Genomic DNA, 23,577 nt, shown 5'->3' with positions numbered 1-23,577 from the left:
TAGCATATACCTCCTTTACGAAAAGAAAACAGAACATGGGCAAGAAATCCCAAAGAGAAAGTGGATGCGTTCGCTGATTATTTAGAAAACATATTTCAACCAAAATCTGGGGAAACTCATGTAGATGATGAACCAATAGCTATTGATTCTGTTAACATACAACTGACTACTACAAAAGAAGTTCAAAAATTAATCAAGAATATCCATACAAAAAAAGCGCCTGGGTTTGACCTGATCAATGGTGAGATACTAAAAAAATTACCTAGAAAATCCATAGTACACTTACTACACTAATAAATGCATCCTTTAGGCTTAGATATGTTCCCATCCTTTGGAAAACTGCAGAGGTTATAATGATACCCAAAGTAGGACAAGATAACCATGAATTAACACCATACAGGCCAATCTCCTTACTATCCATAATCTCAAAGGTGTTTGAAAAATTACTACTACGAAGAATGAACCATATAATTGAACAAAAAAATATTATTCCAACACACCAATTTGGATTTCGTGATAAACACTCCACAATTGACCAGATCCATCGAATATTAACTGAAATAAAGAAAGCATTAGAAGGGTACAAAATTTGTTCAGAAGTATTCCTGGATATCGCATAAGCATTTGACAAAGTGTGGCACGACGGTCTGTTAATGAAGCTAAAAAAATATTTCCTATGCAACTCCTTGAAATATTGCAGTCATACCTACATCAGCGAACATTTAGAGTTAAAATGGAAAACGAGTACTCTGAGTAAAAGCAAATAAATGCAGGGGTTCCGCAAGGTAGCGTTCTTGGACCAATACTATAACTTTTGTACACATCTGACATTCCGGAGAGGGAAAACATCCAACTGGCCACATTTGCTGATGATACAGCAGTCCTGACAATAGGAGCAACCATAGAGGAATCTACGATTAACTTACAAAATGCAATTAATGGCATATAAGGCTGGTCCAAAAAATGGCGTATAAAGTTTAATGAACATAAGTCAGTTCATATTAACTTCACTAACAAAAAAATCAATAACCTTCCAATCATCCTAAACAACAACGTTGTTCCTAATAAAAAAACAGCGAAATACCTGGGTTTAAATTTCGACGTCAAACTAAAATGGAAGGAGCACCTTAAAAAGAAAACTGAACAGTTGAAGATAAAGTACAACAATATGTATTGGCTAATAGGTAGGTACTCTCAACTTTCCATCCAGAACAAAATACTAATTTACCAACAGATATTCAAACCTGTGTGGACCAATGGCCTACAATTATGGGGCTGTACCAAAAAAAGCAATTACCGAAATTTAGAAACGCTCCAGAACCGAATATTAAAGAATATTTTATGTGCTCCTTGGTATGTTCGGAATGACGATTTGCGTAGAGATCTTAAAATCGAATCTATTCCAAATGAAATTAAGAAAGTCGCCAGGAGACATGAAGAGAGGCTCCATAAGCATCCCAATCATGAAGCACTTCAGCTTCTTGTCAACGAACCCCAGATGCGAAGGCTCAAGAGGACTAAACCGTTCGAGCTCGTGTAATGTGTGAAGTTGTGCCGGGCTTAGTTAGTGTTGTGCATTGTATTGTAGCCACAACAAAGACGTGAGCAATTAGTGAAAAGCAGAGCCAGTGCTGTGCTGTGTAGCCACAACAAAGAAGTGGGCATTTCATGTAAAAAAAAAGCTAGGATGGACCAGGTGATATCTAGTTTACAAACATTTTTAGGGAAATTAGGTTAAATAAAAAATACTGATTAATCTTGTAGATTAGATGTATTTATATTGTTTAAATAAAAAAAAACTTACAGACTGCTTAGTGTTTGATTAGATATACTCAAATGAGGGAAGCGCTAAAATCGGCAACATTGCTTGTGATAACGAGTTCATTGCCACTGTAGAATGACGAATGACTGAATGAAATAGGTGGGCAGTGGGGACGCAGTGTTGCCATTTATAGTACATAAATATAATTCAAAACTAAACAGTCTGTATTAGTGCAGTATATGAAGGTATCAGATTTCTGTGAACCTCCATCAGTTTTAATGAAAATTTGAGAGTGGTTAGAGGATACCTCAAGGAACAAAAGTAACATGGTGTCAACTTGCTCTTTTACCCTGGGTGTTTGCCACTGGTGAAAACTATTATATTAAAAATAACTCCACAAATCGATAGAGGGATAAATTTTAAGCAAGATTTGTTATATAAAGTATTCAAATAAATCAATATTTTTTGGGTTATTAAAGATCAAAAATTTTAATTTTTCCTGAAAAAAATTCATGTCTTAAAGCGGTTTTTCTTAAATAACTCAAAAGCTATAAGTTTGTACACAAATGTTACTCTTACGAAAATTGAGGTTAATGAAAAATTGCATAAATTTCTTACTTGAAAAACTTTTTAAGTTTAATTTAAAGTGGGTTATGGGTTATTGAATGCATATGTACAGGTTTTTTCGGCCAGTAGGTACTTAAATCTAACTATTCAAGCTTAAATAAAGGGAAAACTATGCATTTTATAGACCTATGCAACATATCCTTACTTAACACTGGTCAAAGTACTGATGAAAGGTTATGGTTACTTCCATGGTTCTCTCAGTAAAATTTAGGCTCTAAACATGTCTACCACGGTTATATTTATAAAAAAAAAGAAAGATCTTTGCTATCAAGTAATATCAAATTGTTTAGTACTTGTCAAAAGAAAATTAAATTTAGTAAAAGTTGAAAACTTCTGATTTTTTTTAAATCATATTTTTTTTCAAAAATATACATTCTAAACCGGTCATAATGTTTGACCTAAACTTTGTTTAGGATAAGTCATAACTTATGCTAAAGTAAAAAGTGTCTTATAAGGATTACTGTAAATTTTAATTTTTATGAAAATGGCGTATGTTTTATTTTTAACTTTTTTTCTAAAATAATCTAAATATTTTCTTATTTTCATTATAATTTGCTTAATTTTGATACTATTAACATCTGCTGGAGTTCATTATAGGTAGGCATTTCTGAGTACTTTGACAAGTTTTTTGTAAGTATTAAAAGGTTTTTCAAGTGAGAAATTTATTTTTTTTATTAGCTTCAATTTTTGTAATTACACCCTTATTCGCATCCCAAATGAAATTAATCATTACCGCTTGAGAACTTATTTATTGATGTATTATTAAATATATTAGTAACTTTTTTAAACAATATTTCTATTTTCAGGGAGTCCGATGTTAACAATCAATATGAGTATATTTGCAACGATCCTGGTACATAAATTGTGGGTATTATTTTAAAAACATAATTATGTGTTAATAAAATATAATGTAAATAATTATTTAAGTTTTTTTTTTCTCCGTGTGTCACCTTAAATTATTTAAAAGTAATAATTTCTTCTGATTTTCTCTAGGGATGTAAGCTCACTAAGAACCTTTTGTTTTCTTCTCCCATTTTGTAACCAATACCCTTTCCACAAGTAACGAGCGATCCACAATTATTGGGATCAAAGCTAGACGTGTAAAAAATTACGTCTTGTTTTAATCTGAATTTATATCATTGCTAAAAAATCAGTCAAACACAGAACTCTAATAAGAAATAAAAAGAATTAACAAAATTATAAGTAACAATAATAAATAAAATCAAACAAACTACATAACCTAACTTTTCTTGTTAACTTGACATACACTGCAAAGTTGACGTAAACTGGAAAGTATATCTGAATTAAGAATAGACATGCACTGTATAGCTATCTCTGTCGTTCAAAGCCACCTATGGTGACAATAATTTTGGATCACACGTTATCTTTGTAAGCTACATACTGTATACAATAAAATAAACAGAGTGATTATACAAATATAATTTTAATTTTATTGGTAAATTAAAAAACTTTTGGTAATACGGTTCTTTTAAATCATTTCAAATTGTAAATTGTTTTCAATACTTGCCATCTCTAGGGGTAAGAAGTTTATAAGGGTTAAAGCGAATAATGTATTCTGAAATAAGTCTGGAAATTCTCGTGGAATCATTTTCTAGTAACATCCTTAAGGTGATACAGTAGCGATCAACAGGTAGCCAAAACGCGTTTCCAAGATTGCGGCTGTAATTTTGAATATTTTTTCGAGATATTTGGCACACTTCTTCGTAACATAATAAAGAAGTACAGGGCCCAATTTGAAAAATATATTAATATGTGGAAATTACTCTGTAATTAAATACAATATTAAAAAAACGAGCCTGTACCGCCATTAAGAAGAACAAAAAAATACACTTTCTTCAAATAAACTTTTTTATCCGATGCCTAGATTTTGTGTCATTTTGGAACTACTAATGAAATAAAAAATTTTAGTAGTTCCAAAATGACACAAAATCTAGGCATCGGATAAAAAACTTTATTTGAAGAAAGTGTATTTTTTTGTTCTTCTTAATGGCGGTACAGGCTCGTTTTTTTAATATTTTATTTAATTACAGAGTAATTTCCACATATTAATATTTTTTTAAAATTGGGGTCTGTACCGCCATTCTTTATTATATTACGAATACGTGTGCCAAATATCTCGAAAAAATATTCAAAATTACAGCCGCAATCTTGGAACGCGTTTTCGCTACCTGTTGATCGCTACTGTTTCCTCTTAATCTCTGCCTTTTACAATTTATAAGGCGATGAAACGATGATTAAAGGAGACGAAAGGGGCTCTATAATATGCAGTCACATTACGTCTATTCGTCTACGAAAAATTCCAACGAAAGTTGATGCCGTGTATTTAAATATGAGTAAAATTAAAAATTAAAAACAGCTTATGTATGTTTCACTTCAGTTCAGAAATGATCCACCATCCCCGTACGTGTGTTTAGGTCTCTCTAGACCAGAGGTTCTCAAAGTGGGTGACGCGGCACGCTGGGGTGCCTCAAGCATTTGCCAAGGGTGACGTGGAAAATTTAAGAAAAGTCGAACAACCGGCCGCTGCTCCACTGTCCAATCGAAACATGTTGACTATTTTTGTACTTGTGTATTCTCGATGGCGACCGGGAAACAAACAGCCAAATTCGATCGACGCGACTGCTACCTGCATTCATTCTTGCAGCCGATAAGTGAGTTTTGTAAAAATTAGAGTTAGATTTCTAAGTGGAAGTTTTAGATATAACTGCAGAAGAAAAGTGACGACGTAAGTAATTATATTCATTGGAATTAATATGTATAATATTATGTACTTTTGTTGCTATCTTTGCCATGAAATATGTCTTGCACTATTACTGATTCAGTGATTTAAGATTTTCAGTGACAACTAGCAAAGATGGGGAAGATGCAAATGTCCACGAGATCCATTCGAGTCCAGCTCATCCAAGTTGTTCTCCCTCAATTCGTGGAAAAAAGGTTCCTTACCAAAAAGAAATTCGGGAAAAAATAAGAAGGTATGATCCTAGCTATCTTACGTTATATGGCTTTATTCAAGTTGGCAACGAACAGGCACCAGGAGGCCAATGCATTAATTGTCACAAAATTGTTGCTAATGGGTGGTTGGTTTCATCTCAATTAAAAACGTCGTGCTTCATCTCTTCAGACAGGGTCATGCATGATGCAAAGAGTCTGCAAAAATGAAAACGAAAACGAAAACGCCACTGAAGCATTATGTATTGTTGGTTTGCACATTGCAAAATCTGGAAAACCCCATACCATTGCCGAGGAACTGATTAAACCTTGCGTGAAGGATGTCGTACAATGCATGTTAGGTCCAGATATGACCAAGAAGATTGATAATGTGCAGATGTCAAACAGCACTATAAACAAAAGAATTCATACTATTTCAGACTTTGTGGGGAGAGAGCTTATAAATAGATTAAAAACTTGTGAATTCTTCAGTTTACAGCTTGATGAAAGTACCGACGTTGCTGGACTTACTGTTCTGCTTGTGTTTGTGAGGTTTCCATTCGGAATGAAAATAGAAGAAGAACTCCTTATGTGTGAAGAGCTTAAAAGTTATGCCACTGGTGAAGAAATTTCCAAGGCTATCCACGAGCATATAAGAAAAAATGATATAGAGTGGACTATATGTGTGGATATTTGCAGTGATGGAGCGGCTGTAATGGTTGGTAAAATTAGAGGGGCGGTGTCTAGAATAAAGGTAGTGACAGAAAATGTCTCCAGAGGTCATCGTATCTTATATCGCCATTCTTTGGCAACAAAAAAGATGCCGCAAGATTTGAAAGACGTATTGGATAAATCGCTTCAAGGGTTGGTGTGCCGCAAAATATTTTCAACCCTACAAGGGTTCCGCGTCTAAAAAAGTTTGAGAACCGCTGCTCTAGACCTCTTCATGAACATAAAATTGGCTACATCAACACGTCTAAATCGAAAAGAAACCAAGCTGCCTATTTAACAGTATGATACAATTGATCCAAAAATGGCATAAACCAGAGATCCAAATCGTCTGTAGGTCCAGATGAAATACCTGCGGAATTACTGAAATGTCTAAACGATGAAACTGTATCGGTGCTGCTGGATCTGTTTAATGAAGTATATAAAACCGGAAAAATCCCTCAGTAATGGTTGGTGTCCACCTTTGTAACAATACCAATAACAATATAGGTATGCCAAAGATTGTTCAGACTGTAGGATCATATATCACTAATAAGCCATACCCACAAAATATTTCTAAAGGTGATTCATGGAAGATTATACAAAAAACTAGAAGGTGATATATGGATGATACCCAATTTATGTTCCGCAAAGGACTTGAAACAAGAGAGGCATTGTTTGCGTTTAATATCTTTGTTTACCGATAGCGGAACTAAGTGATGTAACCTCTATAAACGGAAGAATAGTAAATAACATAATATTTGCTGATGACACTGTTATAATGGCAGACACCCTGGAATCGCTACAAGCATTGTTAAATAGAATTAACGGTTATTGCATTCGATATGAACTCAAAGAAAACAAGAAAAAAAAACTAAATTTATGATTGTCTCAAAAACACAACATGGAAATGAAGGGTTAATACTAGAGTAAACTCAAATAGAAAAAGTAAAGACATACAAATATCTGGGAACCTGGCTTGATGGCAATAATGATAAAAGCAAATAAATTAAAGTCCTAATTGAAACTTCAAGGCAAGCATTTATAAAAATGAAGACACTGCTTACAAAGACCTTCAGTGGCCTCTCAGATTGAGGGCTCTAAGATGCTACATATTTTCTATATTACTATACGGAATGGAAGCTTGGACATTGAAGAGACAACACATAAGAAAAATATAAGCGTTTGGAATGTGGTGTTACAGGAGAATATTGAAAATTAAGTGGGTTCAAAGGATTACCAATGTTGAAGTTCTACGGCTACGACGTTTAAATAAGGAGTTAGAAAATTATGAACAGTTTAAAAACAAGAAAACTGGAATATTTGGGTCACATTACCAGAGGACAAAATATGAGTTGCTCAGAGTTACATATTATGCAAGGAAGGATCCAAGGAAGAAGAAGCATAGGAAGAAGACGCATCTCCTGGCTAAGGAACATTAGAGAATGGTTTAACTGTAGTTCATTACAACTGTTCAGAGCAGCTACCAACAAAGTTACCATAACCATTATGATATCCAACCTCCGATAGGAGATGGAACTTTAAGAAGAAGATGACATCCAAAGTGAAAGTTATCCTCTAACACCAAATTGTTTTATATGGTCCACATAATGTTCAGAAAAAAGTAACACCATTTGGAGTAACGGGTTTGGGGGGGGGAGGAGAGGGGGAGAAATCGGTAAATTCGCATCTTTTTACTTTTTCGTCAATATTTTTAAAACTATGCGGTTTATCATGAACAACTTTCTATACAAAAATGTTCTACATTAAATTTGAAATACAGTATTAGTGTGTCTTCCGAACAGTAAGGTTGGTTTTGTTACACGCGCTTAATTACTTTTTGCTCGAATTTAGGCAGGTAGATATTTTATTTTGGTTTGTTATTTCATAAACCCATAGTTAAGGTAAGTACAAGTTTTTTAATATTATAATGAGTAACTCTTCCGACGGGGGTACTCCCCCGTCTGGAAAAGACCCACCAGATGAGAAAGATATACAAGGCGAAATGGAAATTGATAATAAAATATATAACTTAGACAACAAATATATTTCGACAGACATCGGACCGTACTATGTTATCGTTGAACCGGTTGATCAAAAAAGTCATTTATCGGCTGTTAAAGTTGGGCACTATTTATTTAAAAATACTACTTTTAACACACATGTTATTGACATAAAATTAGTCGGGAGAAATAAAGTAAAAATTATTTTTAAATCTTATAATATTGCTAATGCCATTATAGGACATAAATTAATAAAAGATAACAATTTGATCGCGTATATACCTATTTTTTTCAACCATAAAAAGGCAATTATCAGACAAATTGACACATTTTTGTCCGAAAAGTATATAATGGAGAATATCGAAAGTGAACATAAAGTTGTAGATGTAAAAAGAATGAAACGTAGGATAGTTGATTCTGATAATGAGACACAGTTTGTCCCTAGACAAATGATCGTCTTGACGTTTTTAGGAAATAGTTTGCCAAAATTTGTTAAAATTGATTTGGTGAGATTTGCTGTAGAGCCCTACATATATCCTGTAGTTCAGTGTTTCAGGTGCCTTCGATATGGCCACACAGCCAAATACTGTAAAAGCACTACAACTAAATGTAAAAAATGTGGTCAAACCCACGATGAAAATGATGATACCGATTGCACTTCTGACACTTACTGCATATACTGTGAAAAGCATGACCATCAGTCCGTATCAAAAATTTGCCCGAAATACCAGGAACAATTAAAAATTAAAAAGATCATGTCTGAAAAAAATGTATCATTTAAAGAAGCTGAAGTTATTGTAAGAAATCCGTCTTACGCTAAAATAGTAACACATAATAATTTCGATATTTTAAATAATTTAAACAATTTCCCTGAGGTGAATGGTAATATTGACACGAACAATTCCCCCTCCACGAGTAATAAAAATTGGGTACCACGTCCACATTACCTACAGCCGAAAAAGCGCAAAGTAAGTTCGCCCCTTTCAGTTAATAAACCCCCTTCATTTAAACTTAAAAATACCGCTTCAAATCCTATCATTCCTAATCCACATAGAGAAGCTTTCCATTCATACAAAGAAAAATTAGAATCACAGATACTGCAGAAACTTCCTTCTATTTTTGAAAATATGCTTAAAAAATTTAATTTGGTAAACCCAGATCCACTAATTATCCAGGAAACACAAACAGAACTCAGAACAATCTTAGATACGATACAATACAATGATAGTGATAGTGACGAAAATTATTATTAAGTAGATGATAAATATATTGCAATAGAACTGTAACTCCATTACTAAAAACAAAGCTAATCTTATTAATTTTCTAAACGATCACGCTGTTAAATTTGATTTAATTATGCTTAACGAAACTTGGTTATCTAAAAAGAAAATATTTCATTTACCAACTTACAATATATTACATGTAGATCGAACTGATGGATTCGGAGGCACTGCCATACTTATTAAAGATTCCCTATGCTATCATGAAATTTCAATTCGTAAAAACTTTAATTCCAAAATAGAAGTATGTGCAGCATATATCGATGACCTTAAGATATCCTTAGCCTCCATTTATAAAGCTCCCAACATAAAAGCAACTAAGACTGACTGGAATAATCTTTTTTCACAACTACAGGGTGATGTCATTATATGCGGTGATTTTAACTGTCATCACAGTCTCTGGGGCTCTACAATACATAACTCACAAGGAAATCGACTTGTAGAAGCTATAGAAGAAACTAACCTAATTATTTTAAACGACGGACGACCTACTAAGATAGTCAGACCTAACGAAAGACCTTCTGCCATAGATCTTACCTTTGTCTCACCTAGCCTTTTAAGTTTATCTGAATGGAATCCTCTGAATGATACACTTGGCTCAGATCATCTCCCTATCCATATTACTATATCTCGGGAATATATCCCCACTAACAAAACACCCTCTAGAAAATGGATTGAGTCTTCAGCTGACTGGACGCTTTTTCAAAACCTAATCGAAACACAAATCTATAACAATAATAGTAATAATAACTCCTTTGATTTTTTTATGAAAGTAATAAATGATGCAGCTTCTAAGTCAATGAAATCTCGTTCAGGTAACAGTAAAAAACCTCCAAATCCTATTTGGTGGGATAATGAATGCACTTTAATTGTTAATGATAGAAAAGACGCATACCATGAATATAAAATGACCACGAATTATGAAAATTACCTCAAGTTTAAGCATATTCAGGCCAAAGCTAAATTACTTTTTAAACAAAAGCAACAACTATGCTGGAAAAATTTTATTAACAAATTAAATAAAAATACCCCAATATCAAAAATTTGGAGTTTTATAAAAAAAATATCGAACAAAAACTCAACTTTTAAAAAACATCCTCTATCTGAAGAACTAATAAACCAAATTTTTGATATTGTAGCACCTAGTTTTGTGCCAAATATGCTTGAAGGTCCGAACGAGAAAATTGGCAGCCACTACATGGATGCACCTTTTGATATAACAGAACTTGAAGCTTCAATTAAGACCTCTAGATGTACTACTCCGGGTAATGATTATGTTACATATGACATTATTAAAAATCTTCCCCAAGTTGCTAAAAATTTTATACTAAATATATACAATGATTGGTGGGTGAATTCAAACTATGTTGAGCATCTCAAACAAATTACCATTTGTTTAATTTTAAAACCTACTAAAGATAGAAATATGCCTTCCTCTTATCGCCCTATATCTTTAATGTCATGTATAACTAAAACGTTCGAAAGAATGATAAAAACAAGACTGGAGTGGTACATGGAGTATAACAATATATTACCTAATACTCAATACGGTTTTAGAAGGGGATATGGTACTTTGGATGCAGTAACTCATTTAGTAAATGACATCCAGATTGCCTTTTCTGGCAACAAGTATCTAGCTTGTTTATTCCTAGATATAAAAGGGGCTTACGACTCTGTAAATATAAATATACTTAAACAGAAAATGGTTAAGATTGGTCTTAGCGAAACGACTGCTCTAAATATATTGCAACTATATTTTTCTAGACATGTCTATATTAGAGACCATAGAAATGTGTTACATGGTCCAAGGGTTGTTTATCATGGGTTGCCACAGGGATCCGTACTTAGTCCTATACTCTTTAATATATATTCTGCCAATATTCATTCACTATTTCATAATTCCGTAAATTGCATACAATATGCAGATGATATCTGTATATACACCATCCAAAATAGTTATGAAGCATGCACTGAGGCTCTTGATAATATTATGCATAAGGTAAGTACATGGACAGAAGAAACTGGTATGACCCTTTCAACAGAAAAATGCTCTATTATGTTTTTTACCAGGCATAGACTACGTGCACCAGAGAGATTAACTCTGTGTGGGCGTACCTTGTCGGTAGTTAAAGAGTTTAAGTATTTAGGTATCATTGTTGACACCAAGTTACTATGGTCGAGTCACATACGTCACTTAATAAACAAATGTGAGAAAGGCTATAATTTGCTTAGGTGTGTAACAAATCGAAGTTGGGGCGCAGCTACTGGTATAGCTTTATTGTTTTATAGAGCCTATGTGCGGTCTATCATTGACTATGGATGTTGTTTATACGGATCTGCTTGTAACACCAATCTAAACAAAATAAACAAAGTTCAATATAAATGTCTTAGAACTTGCATAGGTGGAATGATATCATCACCGGTGAAAGCAATACTGGCAGAATGTAATGAATTGCCTTTGGATTTGCGTCGGCAGCTATTATCACAAAAATATCTTTTAAAACTAAAATCCTTAGAGTCAAACATGATCAACAAATTAAGTGATATTGCAAAAGAAGATTTAACAAACCGCTTTTGGAAAATAAAGAATTCTCCTCCACTGGCAGAAGCTTTCGTTGAGACCAATGCTGATCACATTTCCTTTGGTAAAAATAAAACATTGTTTATGTATACCATACCCTATAGATCACTAATAAAACCACACAGAGTCATAATACCCAATTATACAGAATACCATCATATAAATCACACCCTTCTAAAATCCATATTAGGTGGATTAGTCAATGAGCCATTTATATATACAGATGGATCAAAAACAAAACACGGAGTTGGTTGTGGAGTTTTTATCCAAAATACAAAACAATCATTTATGTTTAAATTACCATCAATATGTAGCATATATACTACTGAACTTATAGCAATTTGGAAGGGCATTACTGGGTTAACATCAAATAATTTACGAGATGGAGTAATACTAACTGATTCTAAGTCTGCATTGGAGTCAATAAAAAGCATAAAATTTGAAAGAATGAAATGTCCTATATTATGCAATTTAAAAAATTTGATAGCAGATTTAAATATAACATTTGTATGGGTCAAAGGTCATACAGGTATACTAGGTAATGAAAAAGCTGATAGTTTGGCTAAGGAAGCAGTACTTAACGGAGTTCTTTGTAATATTTATACATTACCAGACGTCTTTCATTTGATAAAAAATAAAATAAGATTAAAATGGGAACGACAGTGGGAAAATACTGTAGAAAACTCACAAAATACCTACTTTAAAATACATCCTACCCTACCATCCCCACCTCTATATATTTTCAACTACCCTACTTCAAAATTCTTTTCGGCAAGTGTTTTTCGACTTAAAACAAATCATGGGCGATTTCCATCGCACCTTGCTAAGCTGGGCATTATTATATACAGTCCTCGGCCTGTAGTTGTGATCAGAACTCTTACGGAGATCTAAATCATATATTTTTCGGTTGCAAAAAACATTTAAAAAAATCCAATGATTTAATTAGTACACTTATTGAAATGAAATATTTTCTTCCATTAAATCTTACACACATTTTGTTAGCTGCCAATAAAAACACCTTGGAACTTTTAGTAAATTTTATTAAAGAAAATAAAATACAAATTTAAAACGGCATAACCCGCATCTCTGTAGTTATACTATAAGAAAATTCCTTTTACAACTTTCTGTGGCAAATGGACTTGATTCCATGCCATTATCTTTCCACACACACACACACACAAATTTGAAATAAAAAAGGTTATACGCATAATCCTTCTAAAATGAACGGTTCCAAAGTTACGGAGGTAGTATAGTATAATTACTTCAAAAAAAGACCTAACCCAGACATCCAAAGTAAAAGTTTTCCTCCAACACCAAATTGTTCTATATGGGCCATATATTGTTCAATAAAAACTTACACCATTTTAAGCGTCCGGTTTGGGGGGGGGCGGGATGGAGGAGAAGTCGGTAAATTAGAAGATTTTTTACGTTTTTGGTAAATATTTCTAAAACTATGCTTTAGCGTAAACAATGTTATATACAAGAATGTTCTACATGATATTTAAAAAAAAAATGTTCTATACATAATTGTTATAAAATCAACGGTTCCAGGGTTACGGAGGACGAAAAGTGGAGGTTTTCGATACTTTTTATATTTTTTGGGCAATTGATGATGATTTTGGGTGGTGAGGTTGACGTTTCTTCAAGGGCTTATCACTAACATACCATCGGCCACTGAAATAGCAAATTTTATTTACAAAACACAATTCTGTCAAATAAAATTCCTTTCATCAGTAATAATATTATAAATTGCCCAAAAAATATAAAATTTATCGAAAACCTCCACTGTTCACCCTCCGTAACTCTGGAAAACTTATTACTGAACAATATGTGGACCATAAATATAGAACAATTTGGTGTTGGAGGAATACTTCTACTTTGGATCTCTGGGTTAGGCCCTTTTTGGACCAATTATTCTATACTACCTCCGTAACCTTGGAACCGTTTATTTTAGAAGGATTATGCATAGGGCCTTTTTATTTCAAATTTAATGCAGAACATTTTTGTAAAGCAGGTGGTACATGCTAAACCGCATAATTTTACAAATATTGATGAAAAACATAAAAAACTACGAATTTACCGATTTCTCCCCTCTCCCCCCCCCCCCAAACCCGATGCTCAAAATGGTGTGACTTTTTTCTGAACATTATGTGGACCATATAGAACAATTTGATGTTGGAGGATAACTTTCACTTTGAATATCTGGGTCTGGATCTAGTTATACCATACTATAAGCAGAATTATAAACATCTATTAAGGCGGGTTGACATTACTAGTGAATAACGAACGTGGCTCACGCTTGAGTATTTTGCCCGTGCTATTGTTACATATTTTATTATCTATTTTTAACCTCGAGCAGTACATTTGCATTTATGTATTGCATACAAATACAAATGTACTGCTCGAGTTTGAAAATAAATAATAAAATATCTAACAATAGCACGGGCAAAATACATAAGCGTGAGCCACGTTCGTTATTCATTATTTATGTTAACCCGCCTTTAAGGAGAAATGGTCCCAGATCTAAACAATAAATCTGAAAATTCTCGTGGAACCTCTTTCTACTAACATCCCGAATCTCTGCCTTTTACAATTTATAAGGCACGGAGACGATGAATAAAGGAGACGATTTTTTTACAATCAGGGGTAGATAATTGGAAGTAAGAGGTAAGTACGGCTTGTATCCAAAATGTTTTGAACATCTGTCTTTGCTAACAAAAATTTACAGTAAATCTCTAATTAACTCTTGATGACTGGACTATTATTGACGATATAAAATTTACAACGTTCATTTTATGTTTTAATCGCAAGAGGTCTTAAGTCTACAATAGATAATAATATTTGGAAAAATTTATTGCGATAAAATAATATAAATATCTCTCTATAAACATTACTTCAAGTTGGAATTTTGTAAAAGATTACAGGTTCATTATAATAACAGAGCCACTGGAAAATTTAGGTACATTTGAGATAATGTCGGAAACAAACCTACAACATAAAAATAATTCCTACCAATTACCGGGTGTCCACTTATATTTCCCCCAATTTAACTGTCTGTAACTTTTAAACGGCTCTAGATAGAAACATGCGGTTTTCGCTAAAATGTTTTATTTTAGTAAAAGTTTGGATTGAATGGATTGAGTTTTTTATATCGATTTCAATTACGAAAAAAATAGAGGATTTTTGAAAAAAGCTTTGTTGACTTTTTTTAATGGGACACCCAGTATATTTTTTTTGTAAATTGAAAGAACGGTCATTCACCTATCTAGCGATATAAAGTTTTGTAAAAGCGGTTGTCAAATGACTGAGTAATTAATTTTTAAAATGAGAGGTGCAACGTGTATATCACATAACTAAATAACATAACCAAGCAAATTGATATTATGTTATGTGATTTCCACATTGCATCTCTCATTTTAAAAATTACACTTATAAATAAATCGCCAGTTTGTAAAAAAAATTGAACACAATATATCTCGGAAACGAAGCGTTTGCGGACATATTATGAATATAAAACCAACTGACATTATTTTCTCATGTAAAATTACCCCTTAACGTTGGTCGTAACATAAGCGAATGAATCTAAAAACAGAATGTTAAGAAACCGTGGGGCTATAGTTGGGTTTTAATTTCAGTATTTTATAAATGCTAGGATAGTCCACAGGGTGACGCTAACTTTGAGAAAAAAAAAACAGTTTGATTCGTACACCCGGTATACAATGACAGTTTACCTATCTAGCAAGAATATTATTACAGCGATATTTTTAATGAATAAGGCTATAACATGGTATCACAATCACTTAAATCGGACAACACATTTAGGAAATTCGAGACATCAAAAATGACCAAATTTTCAATGGATCGATTTTTTGCACCAGAGCTATCTCAGTATTTCAAAAACATGAATGCATTTAAAAAGCATTGTCCTAAAATTTTGAGCCTACTCTCTTAAGAGAAATCTTCGCGATTATTGACCCCGTATATAACAGCTTATCTTTAATGGTGTTTTGTATGTCTCACAATGCCAACAACTTTTTTTTGAAATCAGCAATTAAGAACTTGTTACAGCAACTAAAACCGGATATTTTATCGAAAATCGGAGAAATGATATTATAACCTAACCCATCAAAATTTAGACACAAACACAGACCTCGTAAATACATCTAAAGAGTCTTGGAAGAAACATGTTACAATACGCGTGCTTCATTTGTGTTACATTGTTAGCAAGTAAGATTTTTGTTAATAACTAGGTATTTCTAAAAGTTAAATGTTGTTCTAGTCAATTATATTTTAAATATAATGTTTTACACTCTTCACACTTTTGAAACAGATAGTAGATATTTTTAACAATATCAAAGCTAATTCTCTCTTTTTTAATTTTATGTTTACTGATTATTATTTGTTGTCGTTGTTATTGTCAATTTTTTCTTCTTGATTTGTTAGAACTGGGTGTCCATAGATACTAATCATAGACCTTTATTTTCAAGCAAATGGGAATATCCGATCTAAAGACTTTCCTTAGTTTTCCCTAAGCTGTCCACTTTAGTCCTATTCTTCTATGTATTTATATCCGTAGTCCAAAAAGCCACTGCGCATCCGCTAGGAAAAATATTCCGATTCGGATTTTTTGCACAATCTTACTCAAAAAGGACCCTTTTTAACAAATTGGCATGTTGCCAGGACCAAAAGTCAAAAATTTTTGAAACTTTTTTTTTTGTTTTTTTCCTAAAATTATTTTTTTTTTGCATGGAACAAAGTGTTTTAGGTTTTTTGGATCATTCCAAACAGAAAAGGTCTGTAGTGACTTTTCTCTTAAGTTGATAGTTTTTGACATATAACCGATTAAAAATTGAAAAATTGCGAAATTGGCCATTTTTAACCTTCAAAATCTATGTGAAAAACTTAAAATTTGAAAGTTGCCAGGATATGTAGATATTCTTTAAATATCGATTGATGAAATCCCGAAAAGTGTTTTGCAATACAGTATTCAAAACTCCTTTGTTTTTTAATTTCTAATCACGCGTGCGCGACACTATTTTCCACCGTTGCATGTGTATACAGTATGGTGCAAATGAAAGGAATAAATTCGTTATTTCGTAAACCGGTGACTTTAAAGAAAAAACCCGAAACAGGTCGATTTTTATTTTTAAGTTATTATATTGTGGCATATGTCGTATACTAGTGACGTCATCCGTCTGGGCGTGATGACGTAATCGATGATTTTTTTTAAATAAGAATAGGGGTCGTGTTGTAGCTCATTTGAAAGGTTCTTCAATTTTATATTCAATAATGTAAATATTTACATAATTATTTATACAGGGTATCCAAAATTTTTTTATTAAATTATATTATTTGAAAAAAAAGAAGTAGAAGGACACCCTGTATAAATAATTATATAAATGTTTATATTACTGAATAGAGAATTGACAAACTTTTCAAATGAGCCAGCACACGACCCCTATTCTCATTTAAAAAAATCATCGATACGTCATCACGCCCAGATGGATGAAGTCACTAGTATACCATATATGCCACAATATCATCACTTAAAAATAAAAATCGACCTGTTTCGGGATTTTTCCTTAAAGTCGGTGGTTTTCCGTCGGTGGAAAATAGTGTCGCGCACGCTTGATTATCAATTAAAAACCAAAGGGGTTTTGAATATTGTATTGCAAAAAACTCTCCTGGATTTCGTCAATCGATGTTTAAATAATATCTACCTACTTTGGCAACATTCAAATTTTCAGTTTTTCACATAGTTTTTGGGGGTTAAAAATGGCCTATTTCAAAATTTTTCAATTTTTAATCGATTATATGTCAAAAACTATCAACTTTAGAGAAATGTCACTAAATACCTTTTCTGTTTGGAATGATCCAACAGAACCTAAAAAACTTTGTTCCATGCAAAAAAAATAATTTTAGGAAGAAAAAAACGTTTAAAAAATGTTTTACCCACTTTCGGTCCTGACAACATGCAAATTTGTTAAAAGGGTTCCTTTTTGAATAAGATTGTGCAAAAAATCCGAATCGGAATATTTTTCCTAGCGGATGCGCAGTGGCTTTCTGGACTACTGTTGTTTATCCTGTATCCTACACCTTATATTCTTGCCCTTGTTTAATTTGCGTGCCATTTGTTTAAATGTTTTTGGCCAGTATAAGTCTCGTCATATATTGTTTTTTGGAAAAATTAAGTTTAAGACCAACTCATGTACAACAGCTCTGAAAATCTTGAAGGACTTAATAAGCAAGATCTACCCAGTCGGTAATACGGACTGTATGGTCTCGTCTGCAAATCTCAATTTGTTCAGAAACTCTACATTTATGTTGACTTCAATATTTTTCCCCATTTATTGTTTCTCATAGCACTTTGTAGTAAAGCGGTGAATAATTTTGGAGAGATGGTGTCTTTTTTCATAATACTGTTCCCCAATGGAAATGTGTCTGTGTCACAATATTTAATTCTCACTGCAGTTGTTGCGCTATTATACATATTCCGAAGAAGAGTTGTTTACCTAGGATCAATACTACACTCTGTAAGAACTCTTAACATTGAGCTGTGCCGGACTAAGTCATATTCTTTCTAATAGTCTACAAAAATAATATTAATGGCTTATTGTATTCTATAACTTTCTCTATCATGGACTTTATTTTTTGTAGGTGGTCATTCATTCCAAAGCCGCTCCCAAATCCGGTTTGCTCTAGTGGTTTGCAAAAATTTAGCTTAGATCACAGTCTAGAAATATCCCCACAAACAACTTACATAAATAAGACAACAAGCTGATAAGTATGTGTTTCCAATTTCTGTTACATCGCCTTTTTTCGCAATATTGTCATAACGGCACTATTCCATTGTTTGGTATAATTCCTTCAAAGAGGCAGGTATAGAGTTTATAAAGCATATATGAAGTATTAGCTTCCTATTTTAATCATTCCTCCTACAATTTTACGTTCTATAGATTTTTTTTTGTTCTTTATGCCTTTAAACGATGATCCAAGTTCCTTATCGGTTATAATCAGTAGTTTCTCTGGTTCTTTATTTTATATTTCTGGGATATCTACCGCTGGAATGTGATCATCTCGACTATATAATGTTCTATAGTACTCTTCGATGATCTTCAAGATCTGTTGTATGTCATATATTGCATGTTCTGGTTTATTTTTTAACATATAAATATTGTACAGGTATGGAGAACAGTGCCTACGTTCTTTCCGATGAGGCTCCAATAAGAGCCGAAAATCGCGATTCAGAGGACTGGAGTGCACTCCGTATTCTAATTGAAAAGTAAGGTTGTTTTGCCTTCGCATTGCAACTGAATAAAAATGGTACAGTATTTCTCATGATCATCTTTCAGTGCGTCACAGTTTTTCGATTTCTTTAAATTGTATGTGACAGAGAAAAAGGCACGTCGGTGATTACATTTCGTCGGTGACATTTTTATAACATTTATTCTAGTTATTCTAGTTGTCGATAGATGGCGCCATAATAAAAAAATAATTTTTTTAATTAGATAATAATATTACAAATATAATCTGTATAATTTATAAGACTATACAAATCAAAAAAAATACCATTTTATAAATGCAAGAAACACATTTGATTTGTTTTTATTCCAAATTGAAAATAAAATGTGACAACTGTCAGATTTAACTAAAATGTCATGTTAGAATAAATGTCATAAATGTGTATTATCACGGACTTACCCTTTTTCCTATCATTTGTTACACACTGAAAAATGATCATGAAAAGAACAATTGCATTTTTATTTTATAGTCGTATTACTCCGTAGAGGAACCAGGTGCATTTTCCGTTGGAACTTTACCGAGCTGCAGACGGGGGATGTGAATTGCATAGTGTAGAATTCCTTCCCTTTGTCTTCACTGCAGCATCCATTTGGCTTGCAAATTGTAGAAGCCTTGGAGGTGTCACCAGGGAAATGTACCAATAAGTTTTCAATTTAAAAATCTTTTAGTAATGTTTTTAATATTTTCAATATTATTAATTTTGCTATTAGGATTGAAAACTAACTTCATCTTTCAATTGCCAGATGACGCTAGTCACCTAATACCTTCACTTCGGTTGCAATGGGTGGGAAAACCTCTCAACGCTAGTCAATTGGGGTATGGAGAACAGTGCCTACGTTCTTTCCGATGAGGCTCCAATAAGAGCCGAAAATCGCGATTCAGAGGACTGGACTGCGCTCCGTATTCTAATTGAAAAGTAAGATTGTTTTGCCTTCGCATTGCAACTGAATAAAAATGGTATACATTTTTATTATATAAATATTCCTCGATAATCTCTTCAATGTTCGTTTTATAATTTTTAGGTTTTTGTTTTGTTCTACGGTATTAGTTGTTTCTATAGTTTCAAAGTCCCTTATGTCTTTCCTATATGCTTTTGAAATGATTTTGTTTCATTACTTAGCACTGTTATGTTCGTTGTGTGCTTATCTTTCATTTCCTTTCTTATTTGCATTAGGTTTCTGGTGTCTTTAATAAGTTTTTCTGTTTTGCTTGTTTGCTTGTCTTAGTACTTTTTTCTATTTTCTTAATATGTCTACCAACCTTTCGTTAAGCTGTTCAATATTGATTTCATCTTGTACGTCTTTCTGTAGGTTACTCTCTGTTTCTTCCTGGGTTTTCTCCCTTGTATTAGTAATTACAATAATTGCGACATGTTCAGTCTTTTTATCATAATATTTCTTTTTTATTACGTTAAAGACTATCTTCGCCCTAACCATTCTATGGTCATTTCCTGTTGGAAATTGATTTAATAAAGTTAGGTACGTCTTCCATTTAATTTTTTTGTTAGCAATTATAAAGTCAATTTAGTTCTTGTTTAAGAGCAGCCAGAGTTCGAAAATTAAATTTTTTTACCTTTTTTGGGTTTTGATTGAAAATTATTCTCTGAAATCTTTTCTCTTTCCAACGATATATAACACGTTTTAGTATAAAATATCCATGGTTACAAAATTATTTGTTTTCTGAACGTCTACACTCAACTTACCGTGTATCGGTATTTATATCCTATTAGAGTCTTTTATGTTTTTGCGATTTCCCGAATACTACGTTTTTAACTTTTGATGTCAAATATCTCTGGATCCTTAGATGACATAACGTCCAAATTCTTGCAGGAGTTGTAGATAGATAATATCAAGTGCCGCGTAAAATTTTATTAAAATATGTACAAAAACAAGTAAAATAAAAAATAAAATCTAAACTTTTTTTGTTTTTTTTCGTATGAATATTTTAAAAAATTTTAAAATAAATGTTTCTTTCACTCTAACTTTACAAAGATCTACGCGGAAATAAACAATAGGTACATGTAGTTTCAAAATAAAAAAAATAGGTCTCTAAGTGCTTTGGTTACAGAGCTATGTGACATAATGTTAATAATGTCCTTCATTGGGACTTTGGGTGCCCTTAAATCATTGGATGATTACCAGGTCCACTTTGTGTTAGAGGCTTTTTTTAAATAATTGTTCATGACAATTATATGTCCAGATATACAGGGTGTCCCGAAAAGATTGGTCATAAATTATACCACACATTCTGGGGTCAAAAATAGTTCGATTGAACCTAACTTACCTGAGTACAAATTGTGCTCCTTAAAAAAGTTACAGCCCTTTGAAGTTACAAAATGAAAATCGAATTATTTCAATATATCGAAAACTATAAGAGATTTTTTATTGAAAATTGACATGTATCATTATTATGGCAGGAACATCTTAAAACAAAATTATAGTGAAGTTGGTCCACCCAAAAAATTTAAGGGGGTTTTGTTCCATTAATCCCCCCATACTTTTGGATACGTTCCAATTAATTCATTATTTTGGCACCATTAGTTAAATACAACGTTTTGAAAACTTTTTGCCTCTTAATATTTTTTCGATAAGCCTGTTTTTATCGAGATGCGGCTTCTTTTTTAATGTATTTACATAAAAATTGTATGGGGATTTTGTTCCTTTAAACCCCTACAGATGTTTGTGTACGTTTTAATTAAACCATTATTGTGGTACCATTAGTGTTTTTAAAACTTTTTTTTCTCTTAGCCTTTTTTTGACAAGTCACCTTTTATCGAGATGTGGCTTCTTTTTCAAAATATACCTAAAAATGTAAATTATAAATAAATTTTCAGATTATTAACAGGTCTCTAATATAATCGTATTTAACCATATACAAAAATATGTGGTGGATTCGACAAATATTCAAAATATGTCGATAAACACTGGCTTAAAGAAAAAGTACTAAGAGGCAAAAACGTTTTAAAAACATTGTGTTTAACTAAAGGTGCCACAATAATAATTTAATTGGAACGTACACAAAAGTTTGGGGGGTTTAAAGAAACAAAACCCCCATAAAATTTTTATGGGGGGCACAATATTCACTTTAATTTTTTTTTTAATGTTGCTGCCATAAGAATGTCACTTGTCCATTTTCAATAAAAAAATCTCTAAGAATTTTCGATATATGAAAAAAAAATCGATTTTCATTTTGTAATTTCTAAGGGTTGTAACTTTTTTTGTGTGCACTATTGTATATAGTTAACTGAGGTTCAATCAACATATTTTTGACCCCAGAATCTGTGGTATAATTGATGACCAATCTTTTCGGGGCACCCTGTATATGTGTTGCAGATGATATTCTATCTATTCTTTTATTACTATTAAATAAAATTTTAATAGATTTTCAGAGATGATATTATAATATTTTTATTATTGTAAATTTTCCATTTAGGTATTCATTGCATATCATGCCTAGAAGCTAGTGTCGAAGTAGAAGTACCAATATCTGTGAAAGTAGGTAACAGTGCAACTCTTGTTTGTAACTTGAAACCAAAAAACGAGAAAGATCATCTCAGTAATGTACGCTGGTGTAAAGAAAATGAAGAATTCTATCGTTTTTCCCCAGATGACACACCGCAAAAAACAACGTCTAATATTCCTGGTATAGTTGTTGTATGTATAACAATATTTAAGTATTATATTAACTTATGAGAATTTATTGAAATTTCTTGAAGTTACTTTCACTGTAAGTAGTATTCTTTGGTAGTTTTTTTTTTAATATTTAACAGTTAAATTTTGTCTCCCGTTGCTCAAAATATTTTTAAATGTCGAAAATATTTTTTCGATGTAAACAGAAAATTTCTTTTGCCATTTAAAAACCTTCAATCTTTATTCTTACACTATAAGATGTATCTAATATAGCGTTACCAATGTAGCCTGGAAAAGTTTTTCAATAAATTTTCACAACACAATTTTTTTTATGTAATTATGTTTATTTACAATCTACATCATTAAAAGAGTATTAAGTAAATTTGTTCCATGTTTTTGGGGATGAAGAAGAGACTTACAATAATGTCTCATCTTATTCTATTTATGTTTAAGTTTTAAAATAGGTCCTGAGGCCAGGTTCTATCTAGTCTCCTTGTGGCAGGGCCATTATGGAATAATACCCTTACTAACTCATTGTCATGGTGATCGGTACGCTCGTTTTGTGATTCCGAGGCTCGATGGATTTCTTCTCTGATGAAAGGTATATTTAAGTCTTCGTAAAGTGTTTGGTTAGTTACATACCATGGTGCATCCACTATTGATCTTAGAACTTTAGACTGAAATCTTTGGATGATATTCAGTGATGTTGACTTTGCACAGCCCCAGAGGTGTAGTC

General features: G+C 32.5%; 2 protein-coding genes across 6 annotated transcripts in view; both read left to right on the top strand.

Annotated features, from left to right (window-relative positions):
- The window catches only part of LOC126890392 (uncharacterized), a 49,516-nt gene extending 46,206 nt beyond the window's left edge, over positions 1 to 3,310 (top strand). For all 4 annotated transcript variants that reach the window (XM_050659291.1, XM_050659290.1, XM_050659288.1 and 1 more), the window contains exon 6: positions 3,196 to 3,310. In XM_050659291.1, the coding sequence (XP_050515248.1) occupies positions 3,196 to 3,269 (74 nt within the window). In that variant the 3' untranslated portion in view covers positions 3,270 to 3,310. The remainder of the gene's footprint in view (positions 1 to 3,195) is intronic.
- A 12,613-nt stretch (positions 3,311 to 15,923) lies between these two features.
- Positions 15,924 to 23,577, top strand: part of LOC126890391 (uncharacterized) — a 28,966-nt gene continuing 21,312 nt past the window's right edge. For both annotated transcript variants that reach the window (XM_050659286.1, XM_050659287.1), the window contains exons 1-2: positions 15,924 to 16,137; positions 22,645 to 22,865. In XM_050659286.1, coding sequence (XP_050515243.1) covers positions 16,095 to 16,137; positions 22,645 to 22,865 — 264 coding nt within the window. In that variant the 5' untranslated portion in view covers positions 15,924 to 16,094. The remainder of the gene's footprint in view (positions 16,138 to 22,644; positions 22,866 to 23,577) is intronic.

This window comes from Diabrotica virgifera, chromosome 8 (genome assembly GCF_917563875.1).
Source record: "Diabrotica virgifera virgifera chromosome 8, PGI_DIABVI_V3a".
Classification (NCBI taxonomy): domain Eukaryota; kingdom Metazoa; phylum Arthropoda; class Insecta; order Coleoptera; family Chrysomelidae; genus Diabrotica; species Diabrotica virgifera.
Note: the sequence above shows the minus strand (reverse complement) of the source record. Positions and strands in the feature narration are given on the sequence as shown.